At 38.5% G+C, this 20,709-nt stretch overlaps 1 protein-coding gene across 1 annotated transcript; it reads left to right on the forward strand.

Moving 5' to 3' along the window:
- The first annotated feature begins 852 nt into the window (after positions 1-852).
- On the forward strand, positions 853-14,859 carry PRSS35 (serine protease 35). The gene is made up of 2 exons (XM_019729540.2): positions 853-1,035; positions 12,032-14,859. Exon 2 carries the CDS (start codon positions 12,048-12,050, stop codon positions 13,278-13,280), a length of 1,233 nt encoding a protein of 410 aa, XP_019585099.2. The 5' UTR covers positions 853-1,035; positions 12,032-12,047; the 3' UTR covers positions 13,281-14,859.
- The last annotated feature ends 5,850 nt before the right edge of the window (positions 14,860-20,709 follow it).

The following is a 20,709-nucleotide window of genomic DNA, read 5'->3' on the forward strand; positions in this document are numbered from 1 at the left end:
ATTTGCCACCCAGTAGAAGCTCAGGAGATGTTGAATCAATAAACTTCCCTTCCGCACTCTGTCCCCACCCCAAAGGAGCACCTCTCTCCTAAGGAAGAGAATAAAAGAGTGAAAAAGGATAAAGTTAGTATTCAGGTGGACTGGGAAGGGCAAGGATCTTAAAGAACACTCGCCAAAAGTTAAAAAAAGAAAAAAGAAAAAAAACCCAAACCGCCCTACTGACAAATGGAAACTGACGCGCTCCCCCTGGAGGCGGCACAGGACGCCCACAAGACTCAGCAGCTCAGTCCGCGGTCGCGGGTCCTCCTGTGGGGTGTTGGGTGCCTGCGGGAACCTTGGGCTACAGGTGACTTCACCCTTGGTCCTGGAACAAATCGGATTTGCCCTGTGCGGTGTGTGCCCTGGGAAGCGAGGCTGGCTTGAGATGGGGTTGGAACCCCTGGTTCTCCTGTATGGCTGGGGTCTAAACAGGGAGCGGAGGGAATGAGGCTCAAAGAACTCTCCTGTCCCCACACACTTTAGACTATCTTCTTGAGATATTTTAGGGATGCATACTATCATAGGATCAGACGTCTCCTGTGAACCCATTCATGAATTTTTCCTGATGCTTAATTAATTCACTCCTGGGACAAAGCTTCTGGGGTGGGAGGTTGCCCGGTCTGCCCCGCCTTCCAAGTAAAGCCCCCCACCCCCACCCTCGCCCCCTGGCTCCTTCTCCTTCGCCCTCTCTCCCTCCTCTCCTCTGGCCCACCTCCTTCCCCCTTTGACTCCCCCCGCGTCCGCTCGGCGTCATCGCCCCCTTTCCCCTCCCATCTCCCCTCCTTGGCGCGCCGCTTGGCTCTCGCCTCCTCCGCAGTCTCTGCCGCGAGCTCCTGGTGCTAGCCGGGCAGTGGCGGGCGGCCTCCGGCTCTGGCAGTCTGCTGGGCTCTTAGCAGCAGCGCCCCCGCCCTCCCTTCCTTGCCAGCGTTGGTGACCATCTCGGGGGCTCTTTGATTTGAGCTGGGCAGCGCCCCGGGGACTCAATAAGCTTCACAGGTAAGGATGGAGCCGCCCCACCCCCACCCCAGGGCGAGACCCTAGAACTTGGAAGTTTCTCTGAGAAAGGCAGAACCCATCTGAGGAGAGCTTCTTTGAAGGGCTCTAAAGATAGCGATGAAACATCGCACTTTAAGTCCTCAAAGAAACGAACTTCTCTTCCATTCGGCCTCTGCACAGTTTAACAGTTACAGTAACAAATGTTTGCATTGGAATATAAATGGAATTCTTTCTACTTAAGCAGTACCGGAGGGGACCCTCTTTATTTTTATGATTATTAACAGATGCCATTGAAAAAGGTGTAAAACGCATCCTTGGCAAGTCTACTGTTGTTGAAAGCCTCTTTGGCAGGGTTACTATGAAAGCTAGAATCCATCAGTCTCTCTTCTGTCTTCTTTTCTCTCCTCTTTCTTCTTTTCTTGTATTCCCTCCCTCTCTCTAAACAAGTTGGCTGCACAGGTCAGAAAAAGGAACAGTGGAAAACATTTTTTTAAAGAAGGTGAAATTAAATTAAAAAGTCTTGGACTTGCTTTAAAACACCCTAGCAAAAAAAAAAGGGGGGAGGTAGGTAAAACAAGATTGGCAAAATATTGATAACTGTTGAAACGTTAAAGCTGGGTGATGAGCACATGTGGATATACTTTTTTTCTCCACTTCTTAAAATACTTTTCATTCTACTTTTTGTGTAGTTTGGACATTTCCTATAATAAAGTTTTTGAAAGTTGTAGAAACATTGTGGCCTGATTCCTCTGACCATTTTATAGAGTCATTGATTTGAAAAGAGGCTGCACGTCCTATCTAGGTGTTTTCCCCCCTTTTATTACTCCTACTCACTTCTGAAATTCTCATTCTATCCCAAGAAAATTGTCTCTACAGAGGATTATAAAAGTCATATTTTGCTGCTTGGAGAATTATGCTTAGAATCTGGTTTACAATTTGAAGAAAGAATGTGAAAGTCCCAGCCAAATAAGACAGCTAGGCTTGAAAGTAGTGGCCAAGCATCATTTGGAATTTTATTTTTTTTAAGGAAATATTAGAGGAGCTCCTTTAGTATGAGAAAAGATTAAACTCTCTAAACTTTTCTTCCAGACAGCTCAGAAACCTGTACACTTTTAAGAATCTGTTTCATGTATTTAAACGTGAGATTGTTTAGCCTATGTGCTCATTACATGTTAAAATAAACAATTGCTAATGTGAATTAATTTTCCCTATTGAGTAGATTATCTTTCTCTGCCCAAAGTTCAAGGCAAGCATATTGCATTTTAACAGCAGGATCATACTCAGAATTTTAGAGGCTGAAGCTACCTCACCTAACACTTGGCAGATGAGAAATCTGAGATGACAGGTTAGGAAACAGCAAAGTCAAGTTATAAAATAATAACACTTGTTATAATTAATTCTTATTAATAACACTTATTAATAATAAGTATTATTTTATAACTTTGCTTAATTAAAAGTTTTTCTAAAGCTTCAAAGAGGTTAAACTGACGTATGATTAGTGAACATCATTGCGATCACACAATGCTTTAAAGCCTGAAAAGTACACACTTAATACATTTACAAACATTCTTTGCTTTCACAGATCAACTTGCAAGATATAAATATAAGTCGGGAGCTGTATGTTGAGTTCTTCCTGTCAGTGCATGAGCCAACCAGCAGAGGGTTCCCTTGGTGCTCCCTTATTGCCATTCACCCCAAATTCGAGTCACATGTCCATTGCATAAATTGAAATGTACAAGTCCTGGAAAAATAACTAAAAAACAAAGGGAAGGTATTTTTTATTGTGATGAGAAACAGAAGATGTGGGTTACCGTAAAATAATCAACTGTGTAACTTTACCGTCTTCTTTTCCCCCAAGTACTGCCAAACTCTTAAAGCAGACATTACTTTGTCTCCATTCCTGAAACTAAACTTGAAAATAGTGCTATGGTATAATAGTTTGAATAGACATTGGCACATTGTCAATGAACTTTCTTGCCATTTATTTTCAGCATTAAATCAGCAGAGAGCATATCCTTTAGGAATGGATTATAAAGTATCTGATAAACATATGTGAAATATTTGGCAGGTTGGAGATTTTCCTTCGTGTTGAAATGCATTGCAGCCATTTGGGGACTATTTAGCAGTGCTGTAGGTCATACTGGAAATGTGCTGGCACTACAATAGTTTTTAGAAAACCACCTGCCAGAAAATTGTCTGGCTGTGGACAGAATTATCAGTTCTCAGTTCATCAGGATGGGCTCTATGGCCTGTAGGTGGGTTTTCTAACTGTGATAAATTCCATATGTGACAACCATTTTGTATTATTATTAGCCATAATAATACATAATACATAATAATTAGCCATAATAATACATATTACATAATAATTTTGTACTATTATCTCCCCCTGCTGAATCCCATATGCTTTTTAAATAAATTCTATATCACAGCTCGGTGAATGTAAACAATTTAAATGCAGGTTCTTAGATTTGCCATCACCAGGCTAACGTTGCCATCTAGTGGTAGAAATATGGATAGCAGGAAAGTTCCAACTCCCGAGGACTAGGAATTGCGGTTTCTTGAGGATGGATCACTGATGAGTTATGTTATTTGTGTTTTCTCATTTTGGTTTAATATAGGACTTTAGAGCTGAAAGAGATCTTAGAAATTTTCTAGCGCAACTCAATAGCTAAGAAGAACTATTATAGGTTCTTTTTTAAAACTGAATTTACTGGGGTGACATTAGTTAATAAAATTACATAGGTTTAAAGTGTACAATTGTATTATATAATACACCATCTGTATATTACATTCTGTGTTCACCACCCAAAGTCAAATTTTCGTCACCATATATTTAACTCCCTTCATCGTCTTCTACCTCCCTCCCCCCTTTTCCTCTGGTAACCACTAAACTGTTATCAATGTCTGAGTTTTTGTCTTTTTCTTTTTTGTCTTGTACGTTTGTTGCTTTCAATCTTATACCCCACATATGAGTGAAATCATATGGTTCTCGACTTTTTCCAGGGATTGTTAAACAAGGAAAGAGGCTTTGAAATGATGCATAGGCCTCAATATCCAATTTGTTGAATAAACAAATTTACCTACCCTGTTCCAATTCTCTTTTCTCTCTTATAATACTGCTGCATGCCACCATAAAGTTTTACGTTTTTAGTTCTAAAATTGCATGTTTGGATGCTTTTCCTTAAAATGAAATTTTTCATTTATGTTTAAGTTTCTGAACCAAACATTCTTTTCCACTTTGTATCACTCCTTACTACTTTTTTTCTTTCTAAACATTCAGGGCAGACAATTTAACAAAACTAGATTCTTACCTTTATAAGTGTATGAATTTCCTATTGCTGCTGTAACAAATTACCGAAAACTTAGTGACTTAAAATAACACTTTATCTTATAGTTCTGTAGGCAAGAAGTCTAAAGCAGGTCAACAGGGTTGCATTTCTTCTGGAAGTTCAAGGAATCTGTTTCCTTGCTTTTTTTCAGGTTCTAGAGGCCACCCCACATTCATTGGCTTGTGAGCCTGCATCACTCTGACCTCTGCCTCCATATTTGCAGCTCCTTCTCACTCTAGGTCTTCCTGTGTCCTTCTTATGAGGCTCCTTGTGATTACATTGGGCTCACCTGGATAACCCAAGCTAATCTCATCTCAGAATCCTTAATCACATTTGCAAAAGCTCTTTTACCTTGTAAGGAACAGTTCCTAAGTTTTGGGAGTCAGAATGTGGCTCTCTTTGGGAGCCATTATTTGGCATACACAATGAGGGACACAGTAGTCAGCGGTGTATGACATCCCTTGTAAATACCTACCTATGTTTGGACTCCCATCGTTTGATATTAGCAATAATAATTGCTGCCTTTTGTTGAATGTTTTTTTTGTGTGTGCGCTCTGGGCATTGTGCTTATATTATATCCTATTAGTTCCTCACAAAAATACTCTAAAATATTATTTCTGTTTATCAAATGCGGAAAATAATGTTTGGAGAGATTAAGTAACCTTCAAAAAGTCACACAGCTAAGATGTAGCAAGTGTACTTAAAGTGCCCACTGCCTCCATAATGACTGAAATACCTTAGTTCTTACTCCCCATGCTCCTTAACGTCACTAACACTGTTATTTGCTCATGGCTGTAATTTCGTACACCTTTCAATGCTCCAGTTGGTGATTAACAGTCAGTGAGGGCCTAAAGGGGGTCGGGAATTGAACTTTATAAAATACCTATCCTTCTCTACATCTGCCCCCAATTTGTGAAAGTGACTATTAAAGTTTTTACAAGTATTCTCCAAAACCAAATCCATTTAATACTTGCTTTACACCTGTTTACTCTAATTAGTCATGTCTCCCCCACCCCCCTCGCTGTGGCCTTTGCCAAAACCAGCACTTCTCTCTGCACTTATTTAGAATATCTGGGCCAAGTATCTATCTGTTGTGTGTCACTCTTTACTGAGCAGGTGGGGGAGGAAGATGGCTGGTGCATGTTTTCACATTAATGTATATATGTAAATGTAGGCAGTGATGTTGGAGGGTGCTTGGGATCGGGGATGGCTAAAAAAAGGACCAGCAAGTTGTAAAACGTGGTTATATAATCATTGGTGTGTCCTAACATACACATTAAGTTAGAAGTTGGTGTTATCCCTGTAAGGTCATTGAACTGACTGAGCAGTCCCTGACCCACACCAGCCCCCTCCCCAAAAATGTTTAACAGGTTAATGCAAAATTGTGTTCCATGCAGCATTCTATACACATGAATATGGACAACTACCTAACTATACATTACAAGGGACAAGTGAAAAGACAGGCCTGAGTAGGTGTGAAACTAACACCTGGTGAGGGAAAGCAATTCAGTGGAGATCGTTGATGGTAAGTCAGCAGCCTCATTTTTCATATACAAGAAAATTCATTTGAAATGTTTAATGTAGTGAGGAATCATCTAATCTTTCTTAGTCCACTTGCCCTACCGAAGCTAAACTATAAATATGTCATGCCACAGTAATACTCTAGAGACACTCTCTCAAAAAGTTAGTTTTTTTCTTTCACTGTAAGTCATTCCCTTAGAATAATTATTTTGACATGGACTCTGTTTCTTTATAGGCTGAGGGCCTGATTCCGTTCCAGAATTCCTAATGTAGACCCAGGCTATAAATAAGATGCAGGAAATGCACTTCAAGTGTTCTGTGGCTGGGTAATGTTTGATCATACTGAAGTTTAATAGTAACGAGAAAAATATATTACAAAACCACAGATATTCATAGAAGGGAGTAATTAGGAAAAAATTCATTTGGGAAGTTTCTAAAGTGAAGCTGTCTTTAAACAAAACAAAACAAAGCAAAAGAGAATAAAGAAAAAAGGAAAACAGAATCAAGAAAAAAGGAAATTTGAGAGTGTTACAAACCATCCTGAAATAAAAATATTTGTATAATTGATTTTTTTTAGAAAACTGAAAGCACTGTAACTTTGGTTTATGCATAAATTGTTTTAAAGTGGCAGTTATTTACCCGTTAAGGTAGAACCGTAGTGATAAAAGAGCCTATTATTGATGCTTACCATGCTTCAGGCTCAGTGGTGATTTTTTGCATACATCATTTCATTTAACCCCCAAACTTATGTTGTAAAGGTAGAATATCATTATTGCCCCCACTTTGCAGGTGAGGAAACTGAAACTAAAGTGAACTTAATGAACTTAACGAATGGTCCAAATTCATATGCCTACTAAGTGGTAAAGATGAGACTTAGCCCAAGTCTTCTCATTTCTTGAAGGTCTGCATTTGTAACCACTAGGCTGGTATAGATACTCAAATATTCTATACTATCAGCAATCACATTTCTGAGAAAGCATAAGCAAACCAACAAAAAATAGTCATCTTTTGTTATGTGTGGTTATTTCTATTAATATAAACCAGGTACAAATTCGGAATAATAGTTGCTGTATCAGTAAAAGTTCATTTGCATATCCTGATATTCTTCCTTCCTAGTTCCCTTCCACTCCATTTGTTTCCATGGTCCATCCAACCCATCATCAGCGGTGTGTTCACTGATTCGTGGTGGAGAGCCATGACTGCACCCTCAGTTTCATTAACCAAAATTGGAATTTGAAGCCCCAAATCCAAGCCATCCGGAAAGTGACAGCGAAGGTCACATTTATAATGAATGATAGGAAAAAGGAGGATGAGGGAAGACAAGGGACAGTAAGATTTTCAAAATATTACAGCTGCCCCACCAGCTGGGACTGTGTATCTTTAGATCAATGACTTAGTGCTTTTAGGATGATGGGTATATGTAGCTGTATCCACAGAACCATGGATTACCCTATCAGTAAAAGCTGTCATTTACATTACATTGACATTTTACCACAGGCAAACTTAGATTTTCCAAAAGAAAGTGTCCTTAAACATTTGCCCAATTTTAAATTACAGGCCAAATTAGGCTAACTGAATCCATGTCCTCTTATTACTGTGATTCTGAGGTCACATTACAAGGCTCTGCCCTTTCCATGCCCAAGGATAGATGTGGGCATGGTTTTATTTTTGTGGGGCACTGCAACAGAGCTCCCTCAAAAGGCACCAGATGGGGCTGGCGAACCGATGCCCTTGCATGATCTGTGGCAACGGATGATGGAGGTATTACATACAAGCCTACTGAGTTTGAATCTTTTTTTTTTACTTCATTAAATGGTGGAACCATTCAATATTAGTAGTTGCTAACATAGCAAAAGAGCAAAGTTCAGAATACATTTGTTTTGTACACAAACATGAGGCAGATATCATTCGGTTAAGCAGTCATCCCTGGAAAGACTGCTTTCTGGGGTGTGGCTCAAGCTGCTGTTACACCAGGGCCTTGGCTGCTGCCGGATTCTCAAAATAATGAGTATCAGGATTGCCTGGAAGGCTGGTTAAAACGTAGATGGTTAGGAACCCGCTCCACTCCTGGAGAGTTTTGGACAGTGGGTGACTGGGCCTTGAAATTAGCATTTTAAACAAGTTCCCAGGTGATTCTGACCCTGCTGGTCTGGGGACTACAAGCTGGACACCCAAGTACTGCATTTTATTAACAAACTAGTAGCAATCTTTTGAGTTGACTGTGTTTCATTTTGAGTCCAAAGGCAGGCAAAAACCACTGTCCCAGCTCAAAGCAGTCAGGCAGGAGGGGTTTCCTCTTACAGAAGAGTCAGTCTTTTTATTCTTTTTTTTTTTTTTTTTAAATATTTTATTGGGGAAGGGGAACAGGACTTTATTGGGGAACAGTGTGTACTTCCAGGCCTTTTTTCCAAGTCAAGTTGCTGTCCTTTCAGTCTTAGTTGTGCAGGGCACAGCTCAGCTCCAGGTCCAGTTACTGTTGCTAGTTGCAGGGGGCACAGCCCACCATCCCTTGCGGGAGTCGAACTGGCAACCTTGTGGTTGAGAGGACACACGCCAAACAACTGAGCCATCCGGGAGCTCAGTGGCAGCTCAGCTCAAGGTGCCGTGTTCCATCTTTGTTGCAGGGGGCAGAGCCCACCATCCCTTGTGGGACTCGAGGAGTTGAACTGGCAACCTTGTGGTTGAGAGCCCACTGGCCCATGTGGGAATGGAACCAGCAGCCTTTGGAGTTAGGAGCATGGAGCTCTAACTGCCTGAGCCACCGGGCCGGCCCAGCCTTTTTATTCTATACAGGCTTTCTACTGATTGGAGGAGGCCCACCCACATTAGAGGGAAAACTGCTTTCCTCAATCTACCGATTCAAATATTAATCTCATCTGAAAAGACCCTCACAGACACACCCAGCATAATGTTTGACCAAATATCTGGGCTCCCAGTGGCCTATTCAAGTCGACACATAAAATTAACCATTACATGGGGCTTTCTTAAGTCTGCCTACAAAATTATGGCACAGAGTGCATGTTTTATTTGGTAAAGAGTTGGGGAACTTATGTATTTTTGGTTGATATGCTAGTTCAATGATTTGTATAGTAAAAGATCATCTTGTGAGCTATTTAATATTTGCATTTTGCCTTTCTAATCCCCAGCTAGCTAAAAAGTTGCAAGACTAAGTACTGAAAACAATTATACCTAACTGGGGAAGCAATACCACACTATGATGATTTAGATATCCTCTATTTTGCCTAGGAATGACTTGTACACGTTTATTACTCGACAGATTAGTATCAACTGTTTATGTACAAAGTGATTGTATGTATTTTTCAATGAGGATATTTGACTGACTTTCAGTCTTTGATTTGTAATCATATATTAAGTATGCAATAGACAGCTGTTATCTAAAGGGCTATATGAAAAATCGGTTTTTAAGTTTTTGTTTCCCAGACCAAAAAATTCCCTTGATTGAAATATTGGTCACAATCAAGTGGATAGAATATATATATATATATATCTTTTTAATCTTCTATTTTGGTGTATTGGTAAACTAAGAGGCAGCATATAACTCTCTGATTTTAGGTTGTTGTTTTTTTCTTTTTGGCAAAGGCATAATTTTTCATCTTGGTAACTACCCAGTTAAACATAGGATTTCAAGGTCTCAGTAGAATTACTGAGTTAGCCTTTTTGCACTCCAATACAATTAAATAAAATTGATGAAATGTTCATTGTGAAAATTGCATAAAAGATCACAAAAGAAAATACTATGTGGCTCAATAAAATCATTATCAATATAATTACTGCTTTGTATAAAGTTAAATTTGCCACGGTAAGGATTAGAAAATAATGGTGACATACCGTGTTTCTCTGAAAATAAGACCTAACCGGACCATCAGCTCTAACGCGTCTTTCGGAGCAAAAATTAATATAAGACCCGGTCTTATATAAGACCGGGTATTATACTATATTTTATATATTATATTATATTATATTATATTATATTATATTATATTATATTATATTATACTATACTATATTATAGTATATATTATATAAGACCCAGTCTTATATAAGACTTATGTAAGTCTTATATAAAACTTAGATAAGACTTATATAAGACTGGGTCTTATATAATATATAATATAATATATAATATTAGTATAATATAATATAATATAATATAATACATAATATAATTTTTGCTCCAAAAGACGCGTTAGAGCTAATGGTCTGGCTAGGTGTTATTTTAGGAGAAACACGGTTAAGTGTGAATTTTTTTCCAAAATGCATTCTTCATTGATTTTTTGGATAATATCCATCACTCTCTACAGAAGAATGCCGTCACGCAAATAAAACAAATTACAAGCTACTTAGCAAACAATACAGTCTAATATTAACCAGTGTCACCATTACTCAGCATTCAAGTGTGAGCAGATAAAAAAAATGGAAATTGAAAAAGTTCTATGTAATCTTGCTGATGTCAAGGTATGCTAGAGATTACTATTAGGTTGGTGCAAAAGTAATTGCGGTTTTTGCAATGCTTTTTAACCTCTTAAAGAGCAATTACTTTAGCACCAACCTAATATAAACTTATTTAACATGTTCAAATGTATGGTGATTCAAATAAATTATGCCATGTTTTGGTGAATACATGTTTAAACAATAAAGGGGTTCATGTATATTTTTTGTTTTATCAAAAGGATGTTATTAGTTTATTAATAAAATTCTGTGCTCACATATGGCAAAATGAACTCATATCAAGAGATGCCCATATTCAACTTTGCATCAGAGACAACTTCTGCTTTTCATGCCAGTGCCCAGGATCCCCTGCGTGTACCCTGGGTTGAGGAACATTCCTAACAGGCAAAAAAAGTTTGTCAGAAAGCATTGAGAGTGCAAATATTGTAGGAACAATCTGACCTTGAATTTACAAAGTGTAAATCATTTGCTAAGCCGGGATGTTTTAGCTATTAGTGAAAAACTACTTGGAGCCTAGCTTATGATTTCAAAATTGCCGCTCCTAAGAGTGCTACCACTCCCCGCACTCTCACAACGGACAAACATCTGTTCCACTAAAAAGATTAACATACCAGTGAGCCTAGAGAAGTGGGAAAAGAGGGCAAGAAGATGTATGATGATTTATCAACTACTGTACTGACAACTTTAAAAATACTTAACACAAAAGCACTGCTCTTCAATGATGCGACCCGTGATGAAAGGGAGTATATTTAATCATGGTCATATTCCCCCAACTGGCTAATTCAGACTCAGCCTGTGCTCCATAAATTCTTACAACTAATTTTAACATGCAATAAAATCCCATTAGGAAGCATTTTTCTATGTTGCTTTGGTTAGATGGTAGTTCCAGGCACAATGCTGTTTAAAAACCAAAAAAAAAAAAAAGTACAGGGTACATTTTTCTTTCTTTAGCCTAAAATGGCCTGTGGACATTTTTTTTTTATGATAAGGGACTCTGCTTGTAAAAATAAAGCAGGTCAATAGTAGATGAACCTATTTATTTATTTAAAAAACCTCTACTGACTTTAGAATATTATCTGGTGATTTCCATTACACCGTCAGTCAGCTAGGTCTGCAAACGATGGTTCAGGGAAATTCACTGTATTCCAATGAATTTTTTGAGTTCTGTGTTAGACATTTACACTCTAGAGATGAGGAATTTATGGTCCCTGCTTTTAAGGAGCTAAGGACAGGAAAAGTGCAGGATATCTGCTGCTATCTTTACATCTAAGTCATCTGGAAATAAGGTTGTAGGACACCTAGGAAGGAAGAGAGTGTGGGGTAGGCAACAAAGGCCCCAGTTAACCATCCTTTCCTACTCTCCCATGCATTGTGCTATCTGGGGAGGTAGAGGTGGAGATGGCATCGGGGGGTTGAGGGAGGTGGGTTAGGGCTGGTGGAGGGAAGGCTGGGTAAAAAACAATTGACTGATTTTGGAAATCTGGATAAGCCTACTTAGCAGGGTGTTCAATCTCAGTAAAACCTAAGTATGGTGAAAATAAGGAATCCTATTTGTGGTGAAGGTGCATTTAGCACCCAAGGTCTAAATGAAATGGATGAATAACATTTAAAAAGGAAACATTGTAAAGTCTCTCTTTCTCTCTCCCTCACCCACCCCCTTTTCTATTTTTAAGGACAAAGAAGAACAAAATGGAAAATACACTATTTTGGTTGATATGTTTCATGCTTGGGTGGACCATCGTTGATGGATCAGAGATGGAAGAGGATTTTACGTGGCACTTGAGAAAAATACCCCGGCTTATCAATGAAAGGACTTTCCATCTCACCAGCCCCACATTTGAGGCAGATGCTAAGATGGTGTTAAAGAGAGTGTGTGGCATCGAATGCCAGAAAGAACTTCCAGCTCCCAGCCTTGCTGAACTGGAAGATTCTCTCTCATACGAGACTGTCTTTGAGAATGGCACCCGAACCTTGACCAGAGTGAAAGTTCAAGGTTTGGTCCTCGAGCCAATGCAAAACACCACCACAGAAAGAGCATCTGTTAGGAGAAAGAGACAGGTGTATGGCACAGACAGTAGGTTCAGCATCTTGGACAAAAGATTCTTAACCAATTTCCCTTTCAATACAGCCGTGAAGCTCTCCACGGGCTGCAGTGGCATTCTCATCTCCCCGAATCACGTACTCACAGCTGCCCACTGCGTTCACGATGGAAAGGACTATATCAAAGGGAGTAAGAAGCTTAGGGTAGGGTTGTTGAAGATGAGAAATAAAGGCGGTGGCAAGAAGCGTAGGGGATCTAAGAAGAGCAGGAGAGAAGCGAATGGTGGTGACCAGGCAGAGGGTAGCAAGAATCTGAAGGAGAGGGCCACGGCGGGAAGAAGAAGAAAGGCTCGGGGTCAGAGAGTCGCTGAGGGGAGGCCCTCCTTCCAGTGGACCCGGGTCAAGAACACCCACATCCCCAAAGGCTGGGCTACAGGAGGCAGGGGACACGCCGCTCTGGACTATGACTACGCTCTTCTGGAGCTGAAGCGTGCTCACAAAAAGAAGTACATGGAACTCGGCATCAGTCCCACCATCAGGAAGCTGCCGGGCGGCATGATTCACTTCTCAGGCTTTGATCACGACCGGGCAGATCAGCTGGTCTACCGCTTTTGCAGCGTGTCCGACGAATCCAGTGACCTCCTGTACCAGTACTGCGACGCCGAGTCGGGCTCCACGGGCTCCGGCGTCTATCTGCGTCTCAAAGAGCCCGACACGAAGAGCTGGCAGCGCAAAATCATCGCCGTCTACTCAGGCCACCAGTGGGTGGACGTGCACGGGGTGCAGAAGGATTACAACGTGGCCGTGCGCATCACGCCGCTCAAGTTCGCCCAGATTTGCCTCTGGATTCACGGAACTGAGGCCAACTGTACTTACGGGTGACAGACACCCGAAACCAGGCCGTGGATTATCTGGATCGCACAGAAAACCAATTCTGGTTCTTGTAGCAAGATCACTTCACAGGTTAGGCTCGGGCTTGAACCCTATCAAATAAGAGTTTCATTACGCTTATAAATTTCCTTTTTTCAAACTTAGCAGATTTTCATACATTTAACAATGTTTAGGTAAAGACTGAAACTAGATGGGCATTGCAATGCTAAGTATATATTCTTATATTCTTCTTTACATGGTGATAAGCTTCATTTGTTGGAAATCTTTTTTTCTGGCTTTTTAAAAATTTAGACACTTTAAAACTTCAAGCTGGTACTTACTATAACTAATATGTGATTTCTCAATGGACTTATTCTCAGGGTCCTACTCTAAGAAGAATCTAATAGGATGCCCATTGCATATTAAATGTGAAACTGCATATACAGAGGTAGACAGTCACATAATTAGAATCAAGTTAGAGACTAAAATTTACAACAGTTAGTACCACTCTGAGAAGGACCCATTTAGTTCATGCCCATAGTGTTTGTATTGTTTTCTGTTGGGTCTCAGAAACTTCAGTTTTGGGTTTTTTTTTTAAAGGATTATAAGGAACAGCAAACCTTATAAACAAAACTACTAACTATTTTACCCCTTTAAAAAGTATCAGCTCAAGTGTGTATTATATGAAAACGAGAGAAGTACTTTGTTCTGTGAAATAAATCTAGTTCAAAAATATTGGGAAGCTGAGACAGTTTAAGAACTGAAGTTTTTAATTAATATTCAAAATATGGACTTTTCATGTATACATAGGGAAGACAGCTCCAAAATGATAAATGGTCACGCGTTGAAAGGCACACCACTTTATGCTCCACATCCTCCTATGTATGAGATGTTAAAATTTTAGGACAAGGACTGCTAATTGTTTTCAAGAGAACCTTTTTCTCCCCCTTGACAAATTCAGCTGTCTTAATAGGGCCATAGGCATATCATGTTGGTGAATTCCCTAATTAGTAATTCTAGATATGTCCATTCCTAAAAATGAATATAATTATGAATATAATTTTTAAAAGAAGGTTCTGATTATTTTGACTAGGGACCAAGCTGTACACTCACTGGCCATCATGGCAACCTAAGCAGACAGAGAGAGCCCAGTGGCTGCCCTGGGTCACGCAATCCAGATTTCCTGAATGAACAGATATTTACCGAATGTCTGTAAAAGAGCGTTAGTTCAGGCCCTTATGTTTAAAGGGTTTGTAGTGATGTGTAGTTGAGTGAGCCATAAAATTTAGGAACTGCAGGCCTAATTTTTGGTCTTCTCTTCCTGGCGGTTTCTAGAGCACACATTCTTTTCTCTCATCACACACCCAAGTCACTGATTCTGCTGGAGTTCAAATTTATTTTACTTTTTTTTTTTTTTTTTTCTTAAGAAAGGGGTGTTGTATCTTGACCAATATGCAAAGGAATGTTTGATCAGATTACAATAAAATGATCTTGTAAATGGTATCCAAAATAGCTGAAATTCAATACAAGTGTACGTTCTTTTGTAATGTGAATCAGTTAAAAGTCATTCAATAAAAATTAAGAAATAAATGAATTATAACTCTTATTGTATGTGCATATGTTTTATATACAGGGTTTCAGCAAGTATTAACTGTCATTTATTTCAAAATGATTCTATTTAATTCTAAACACATCTCACTGAGTAGTATTTTATCATGGGTACTAGAGGAATAGGGCTACTGACTTGCAAGTTTTGTTCAGATCTTTCCCAGAGAATCATCTGTATGATCACTGCAACGAAAAATGTTTCAGGGTGAACTGTTCACACTTATTGCAAACACACATACACACACACAATCTTCATCTTAGATTCTTAGAAAATTCCTGGGATTTGAGTAAATTAGGATTAATTTAGAGTGCTGTGTCAATAGTTTGGTGTTTAAGGTTAAATTCTGAATATACATATTTTCCTTAAAATGACTGTACTTTTCAAAAATACATTTAGCTCATTTTCTTTGCAGAGGTTTACTTGATTCTCTCATCTTTTTTCTAACTGAATCATGAATTGTATATGAGCTATTTAGGACCACTGATATCTACTACATTACTCAGAAAGTTATACTTCATATACTTGTTCTGTTATGCTTAACAGATTTGAAATAGAAAATTAATTTGAATTCATTTAGCTAAACAAATATACTCTACACATATGACATCTACTTTGTGCAAAGGACTATATATTGACTTACTGTTTAGAGAAACTAAGCAGTAAGTCATGGTTGAATTCTAATAACTACTTACAGAATTACTGAAATTTAAAATTGTGGGTTTTTTTCTTTACCCAAATATTTATAATTTTTTTCTTGCTCAAAAGGATAGATGTGTGGGCAGAAGAGACATTCTTTTTTCCTTTTTAATATGCTTCTTAATTAAATCCCAAAAGTTCATTTTGAAAAAGACTTAAATGTATTTATGACCAAGATCAGAGTTCGGGACAAATCACTACTTTTATCTGTAAATCAAAGAATTCTTTGCAATGCTTATTTCATAGAAAGAATGGCTAGGACTTCCAATATTAAGTTGAATAGAAGTGGTGAAAGTAGACGTCTTGTTCCTGATCTGAAGGAAAATGCTTTTAGCTTTTCCCCATTGAGTATGACGTTAGCTGTGGGTTTGTCATGTATGGTCTTTATTATGTTGAGATATGTTCCCTCTTTTCCCACTTTGCTGAGACTTTTTATCATAAGTGGATGCTGAATTTTTCAAATGCTTTTCTGCATCTATTGATATTTTTACTTTTCATTTTGTTTATGTGGTATATATCACGTTGACTGATTTGCAGATATTGCACCAACCTTGCATACCAAGGATGAATCCCACTTGATCATGGTGTATGATCTTTTTAATGTACTGCTGAGTTTGGTTTTCTGATATTTTGTTGAGGATTTTTGCATCTATGTTTTTCAGGGATATTGGCCTATAGGTTTCTTTTTTTGTACTATCTTTGTGTGGTTTTGGAATCAGGGTAATGGTTACCTTGTAGAGTGACCTTTACAGCTAGAATTGCTCTTTCCTCAATGGCCAAATTGTAAAGTTCAGAAATGTTTAGGAGATTTATTCTAATCAATGGTGAAATCCTGTTCTCATCAGGTGGCATTAGTGTATCGGCAGATTCACAATTGTTTATCGATTTACCATTCAACTAAGGAGGGGAAACAGCCTCAAATGTTTTTTTTCTTCTACTTATAAGTAAAGCTTAGGGAGGAAAATTCCCTGTTCACTCCCTTGTGGCAGTTTGATCCAATTAGTGAAGCAGTCTAGAGCATGGTGGCCAAAATAACTTGTGATTCCCAGTCTGGGCTAATTTGCTTTACCTACAGGTAGGTTACTGTCTTAATCAGCTTGGGCTGCCATAGATTGGTGGCTTAAACAATATAAATTTATTTCTCACAGTTTTGGAAGCTGGAAAGTTTGCCAAGGTAGGTTTAAGTGATATAATTGAAAGAAAGAAAGACTGGCATACTCTAAGAGCAGAGATCAGCAATCGTTTATCCCAGAAGAATTAGTGTGTGTGTGTGAGTGTGTGTGCTGGTGTACGTGTTGGGAGGATTGTAGCGAGGCAGCTCTTGTTCTCTGAAACTACTCATCCTCCCCTCTCCACCATTCTGTTACTCTAAACTTCTAGCTTACTGGTGTTTAGCTAACAACACAGTGGTTTTCTAAGAACTGCCTATTAAGGAGTTTGTATTTTCTCCACTAGATAAATAATTCATGGACTTCACAAGAATAATCCTTAGAGTCCGGAGGTTTCTGGAAGATGGGGAAGAGAATCCCCTTTCTGTTCTATGCACCCTTCTTCCTCTTACCAGTCTTTTCATTCCCATTAGTTGACAGGAGTCCTGACTATGCAATTTTTATTTTACTTAGAATTTAAGGTAATGCTACTGACCCAGACACCAGATCACAGAACAACATAAAGCAGGATATAGGACCAAAAAACTGTACTAATATACAGCAGAGAGATCTGGGAGGACATGTGAATTTTTTTCCTCAAACTTATTTAAATGGATCAGTTGTTAGAAAAATTTGTAGCTAACAACTTAAAAGATACAACTTTTTAAATTTTCCAATTTTTTTCATTGCAATACCTGCAAAAGTGCCGTTCATTTTTTCATTTTGTTTTGTTTTAAAAATCAGGATGCAGTTGGTGCCAACATTCAACTGCCAAGCGAAAGTACCACTTCATCAAGCAATTGCCTAAAAATAAAAATGTGTTATTTTTGAGAGAACTGAATTTAGTATTCTGCCACTGCACTTGGAACGTTTACTTTAAAAGCTTTCTTTGTGGCCTGACAAAATAAGCGACACTATTGCACCCACCAAATGGACAGTTGTGCCACTTCATGCAGACTGGTACATGACTGATGTGGCTCCATAAACCGATGTCCTGGGCCCACATATAACAGTAAGCCTCTCCTGCACATACTCCCAAATGAAAGCTTGGGTTTTCCTGAAAACTGGTGTATCATAATGCTACATGGACCACCTTTTTATAACTAGTAACTCAATGTGTCAATTTTTAGGCTAGATTAAACAAAATACTCTTTGTGGCTTTCCTATTTTGAAATTTTCTCTTTTGCTGGAATCATCTGTAACTTTCAAACAGAGCTACACACTGTGAGTCCACTGGGTTTATGATATGTCAGTGGTTTCCCTTAGCCTAGTGGTTTTCAAATTTGGCTGCTCACTGGAATAACCTAGGGAATTTTAGAAAGCCCATTTCCAGGTCCTCACCAAGATCTTCCCTGGAATCCCTAAGAGTGAGGCCCAGAAATCTGTATTTGATAAAGCTCTCTAAGTAACTATGGTGATCATCCAGGTTTGGGAATCACTGTCACAACCTATCTTTCCTAAACTAATTGTTCTTCCACCCCCTACAGTTCTCCCTTATACACAATGATGTTTTCCTTTTTCTTCCAGGTTAAATGTCTTCACAGTTTCACCTGCCTTTATATTTTTTCTTGTTAACAACCTCAAGTACTTTGGTAAGGAATGTGGTGGTAAAACTATCAAATATTTAGATGGTATTCTTTTCAGTATTTTTATAAAATGAAAGTATATTTTAGCAATAACATTGTCATAATAGTGTTTTATGATGGTAAGAAATGAGTTCAATTTACAAAACTTCTGAACATATGTGATCATTTTTCAATCAGTGGCAAAATCCAATTTTTCTTATTTGCTGGAAATTAGATACATATCCCCCCATCTGAGGGCGGTATGTTGCAGGACCACCAATGGATGCCTAAAACCACATATACTACTGAACCCTATATACACTATGCTTTTTTCTTATACATACATACATACATACCTATAATAAACTTTAATTTATAAATTAGGCACAATAAGAGATTAACAATAACTAATAAAATATAACAATTTAAACAATATACTGTAATAAAAGTTATGTGAATGTGGCATTATGAAGTAAAATAAGCGTTAGCTGAACACAGGCACTGTGATACTGCAACAGTCACTCTGATAGCAGACAGCTCCTAAGTGACTAACAGTCAGGTAGCATATGCAGCGCGGGTACACTGGACAAAGGGATGACTGATTCATGTCATGGGCTGGACAAAGTGAGATGGGAGTGAGATTTCTTCATGCTACTCAGAACAGCATGCAATTTAAAACTGATGAATTGTTTATTTCTGGAATTTTCCATTAAATATTTCAGACCTAGATTGACTGCAGGCAACTGAAACCCCAGAAAGCAGAACCATGGATAAGAACCATGGAACTGCTGTACCATACATATATATGTTTTTATTCCTAATCCACTTTACAATATAGGTTACATTAATTCAATATAGTTCAACAAACTTTTATTGAGTCCAATCTTAGGCACATACTGTGTTTCCCCCAAAATAAGACTGGAAAATAAGCCCTAGCATGATTTTTCAGGATGACATCCCCTGAACATAAGCCCTAATGCATCTTTTGGAGCAAAAATTAATATAAGACCCCGTTTTATTTTCGGAGCAATACGGTAGATGCTAGAGTTGAGGCATAGATTCTTACCTTACTCAAAGAATTCATAATAAAGAAGTCAGATATATTTTTTAAAATAATAGTGGGGAAAAAGTGAAGTGAATATAAGGTGCTGAAGGAACACATTTAAGAAGGATCAACTGTATCAGGGTGGGCAGATATGATGAAAAGACAGGTTTCCCAAAGGAGGTGACACCTAGGTTGGGTTTTGAAGGATGAGTCAGAGTTTGCCAGCCTATCAGGGGGAGCATAGGGTAGTGGAGGGCATATTTGGGAGAAGAAATAGCTTGTGTAAAGGTATGATGAGAGTGAGACACTGCACAGTGTGTTTAAGATACAGCAAGTACTTGGGAATTGCTGCTATAGGAGGTTAGCTCCTCCTAGTGGCGATGAATGGCAAGAAATGAGGCTTCTGATCTAGACTTCTAGCCATGGATAGACTTCTGGTCTTGAATGCCATGCTAAAGAGTTTGGACGTTAACCTTTAGATGACCAAGAATTGATGCAGGAAATGTGATCAGATGGGAAATTTGATCAGATGGGAAATTTGAGAAGGAAACCTGGCAGCACCAAATGGCTGGGTTGGGGTGGGTTTTTGTGGGGATTAGAGACTAAGAGCCCAGTAAAGAGCTGCTGTACTAAGGAAGTGGCAGTGGGAATGGCAGAAGAGACATTCCGAGAGCAGAACGTTCAGTATACTTAGTGACTTACTGAATGTAGGAGAGAATAGTTGAGGGTGTCATGTCACCCAAATTTCTGGCTTAAGAGACTAGGTAGTAAGACCAACAACCAAGACAGAAAAACTAAGCTTGAGGAAAAAAATGAGTTCACTCTTAGACATGCAAGTTTAAAATTTTTGTAGAATATTCATCAATAAGATTGATAACACTTATACACAAAGAAGCAATGACAAGAAAGTTAAATAATTAACATTATATAATTTTATAGTGAACTAATCCATTAGCTAACATAACCAACTAGTAAGTCATGGTATATTTTATTCTGAACCCAATCAAATAACAAACACACTTTTGTCAATCTATTCTAAACTAAATGCTCCTTTTAATTTAGCTTTGAAGCCTTTTTTTTAACCTGAGAGAATGTGGATAGGTTTTCTAAAAATGTCATCCAAAATTTACATCTGACTTATTACATACATGGTTACAACTCAGTGGTGCATGTGTTTTGCAGGGCACCAAAGTCCACATGACCCAAAATAGCAGATGATTTAAAAAAGTAATTCCAGATTTTCTTGGGACATATTTATAAGGCTTTTCAGACTGTAAGGTTTAATTTTCTGTTTATGTTTCACAAAGATAATTATAAATTATAAAATTAGTTGACTTACCCCCAAATGTTCCTACTCTGAGAGAGAGACAAACCACAG

The sequence above is a fragment of the Rhinolophus sinicus genome, linkage group LG05, assembly GCF_036562045.2.
Source record: "Rhinolophus sinicus isolate RSC01 linkage group LG05, ASM3656204v1, whole genome shotgun sequence".
NCBI classification, from domain to species: domain Eukaryota; kingdom Metazoa; phylum Chordata; class Mammalia; order Chiroptera; family Rhinolophidae; genus Rhinolophus; species Rhinolophus sinicus.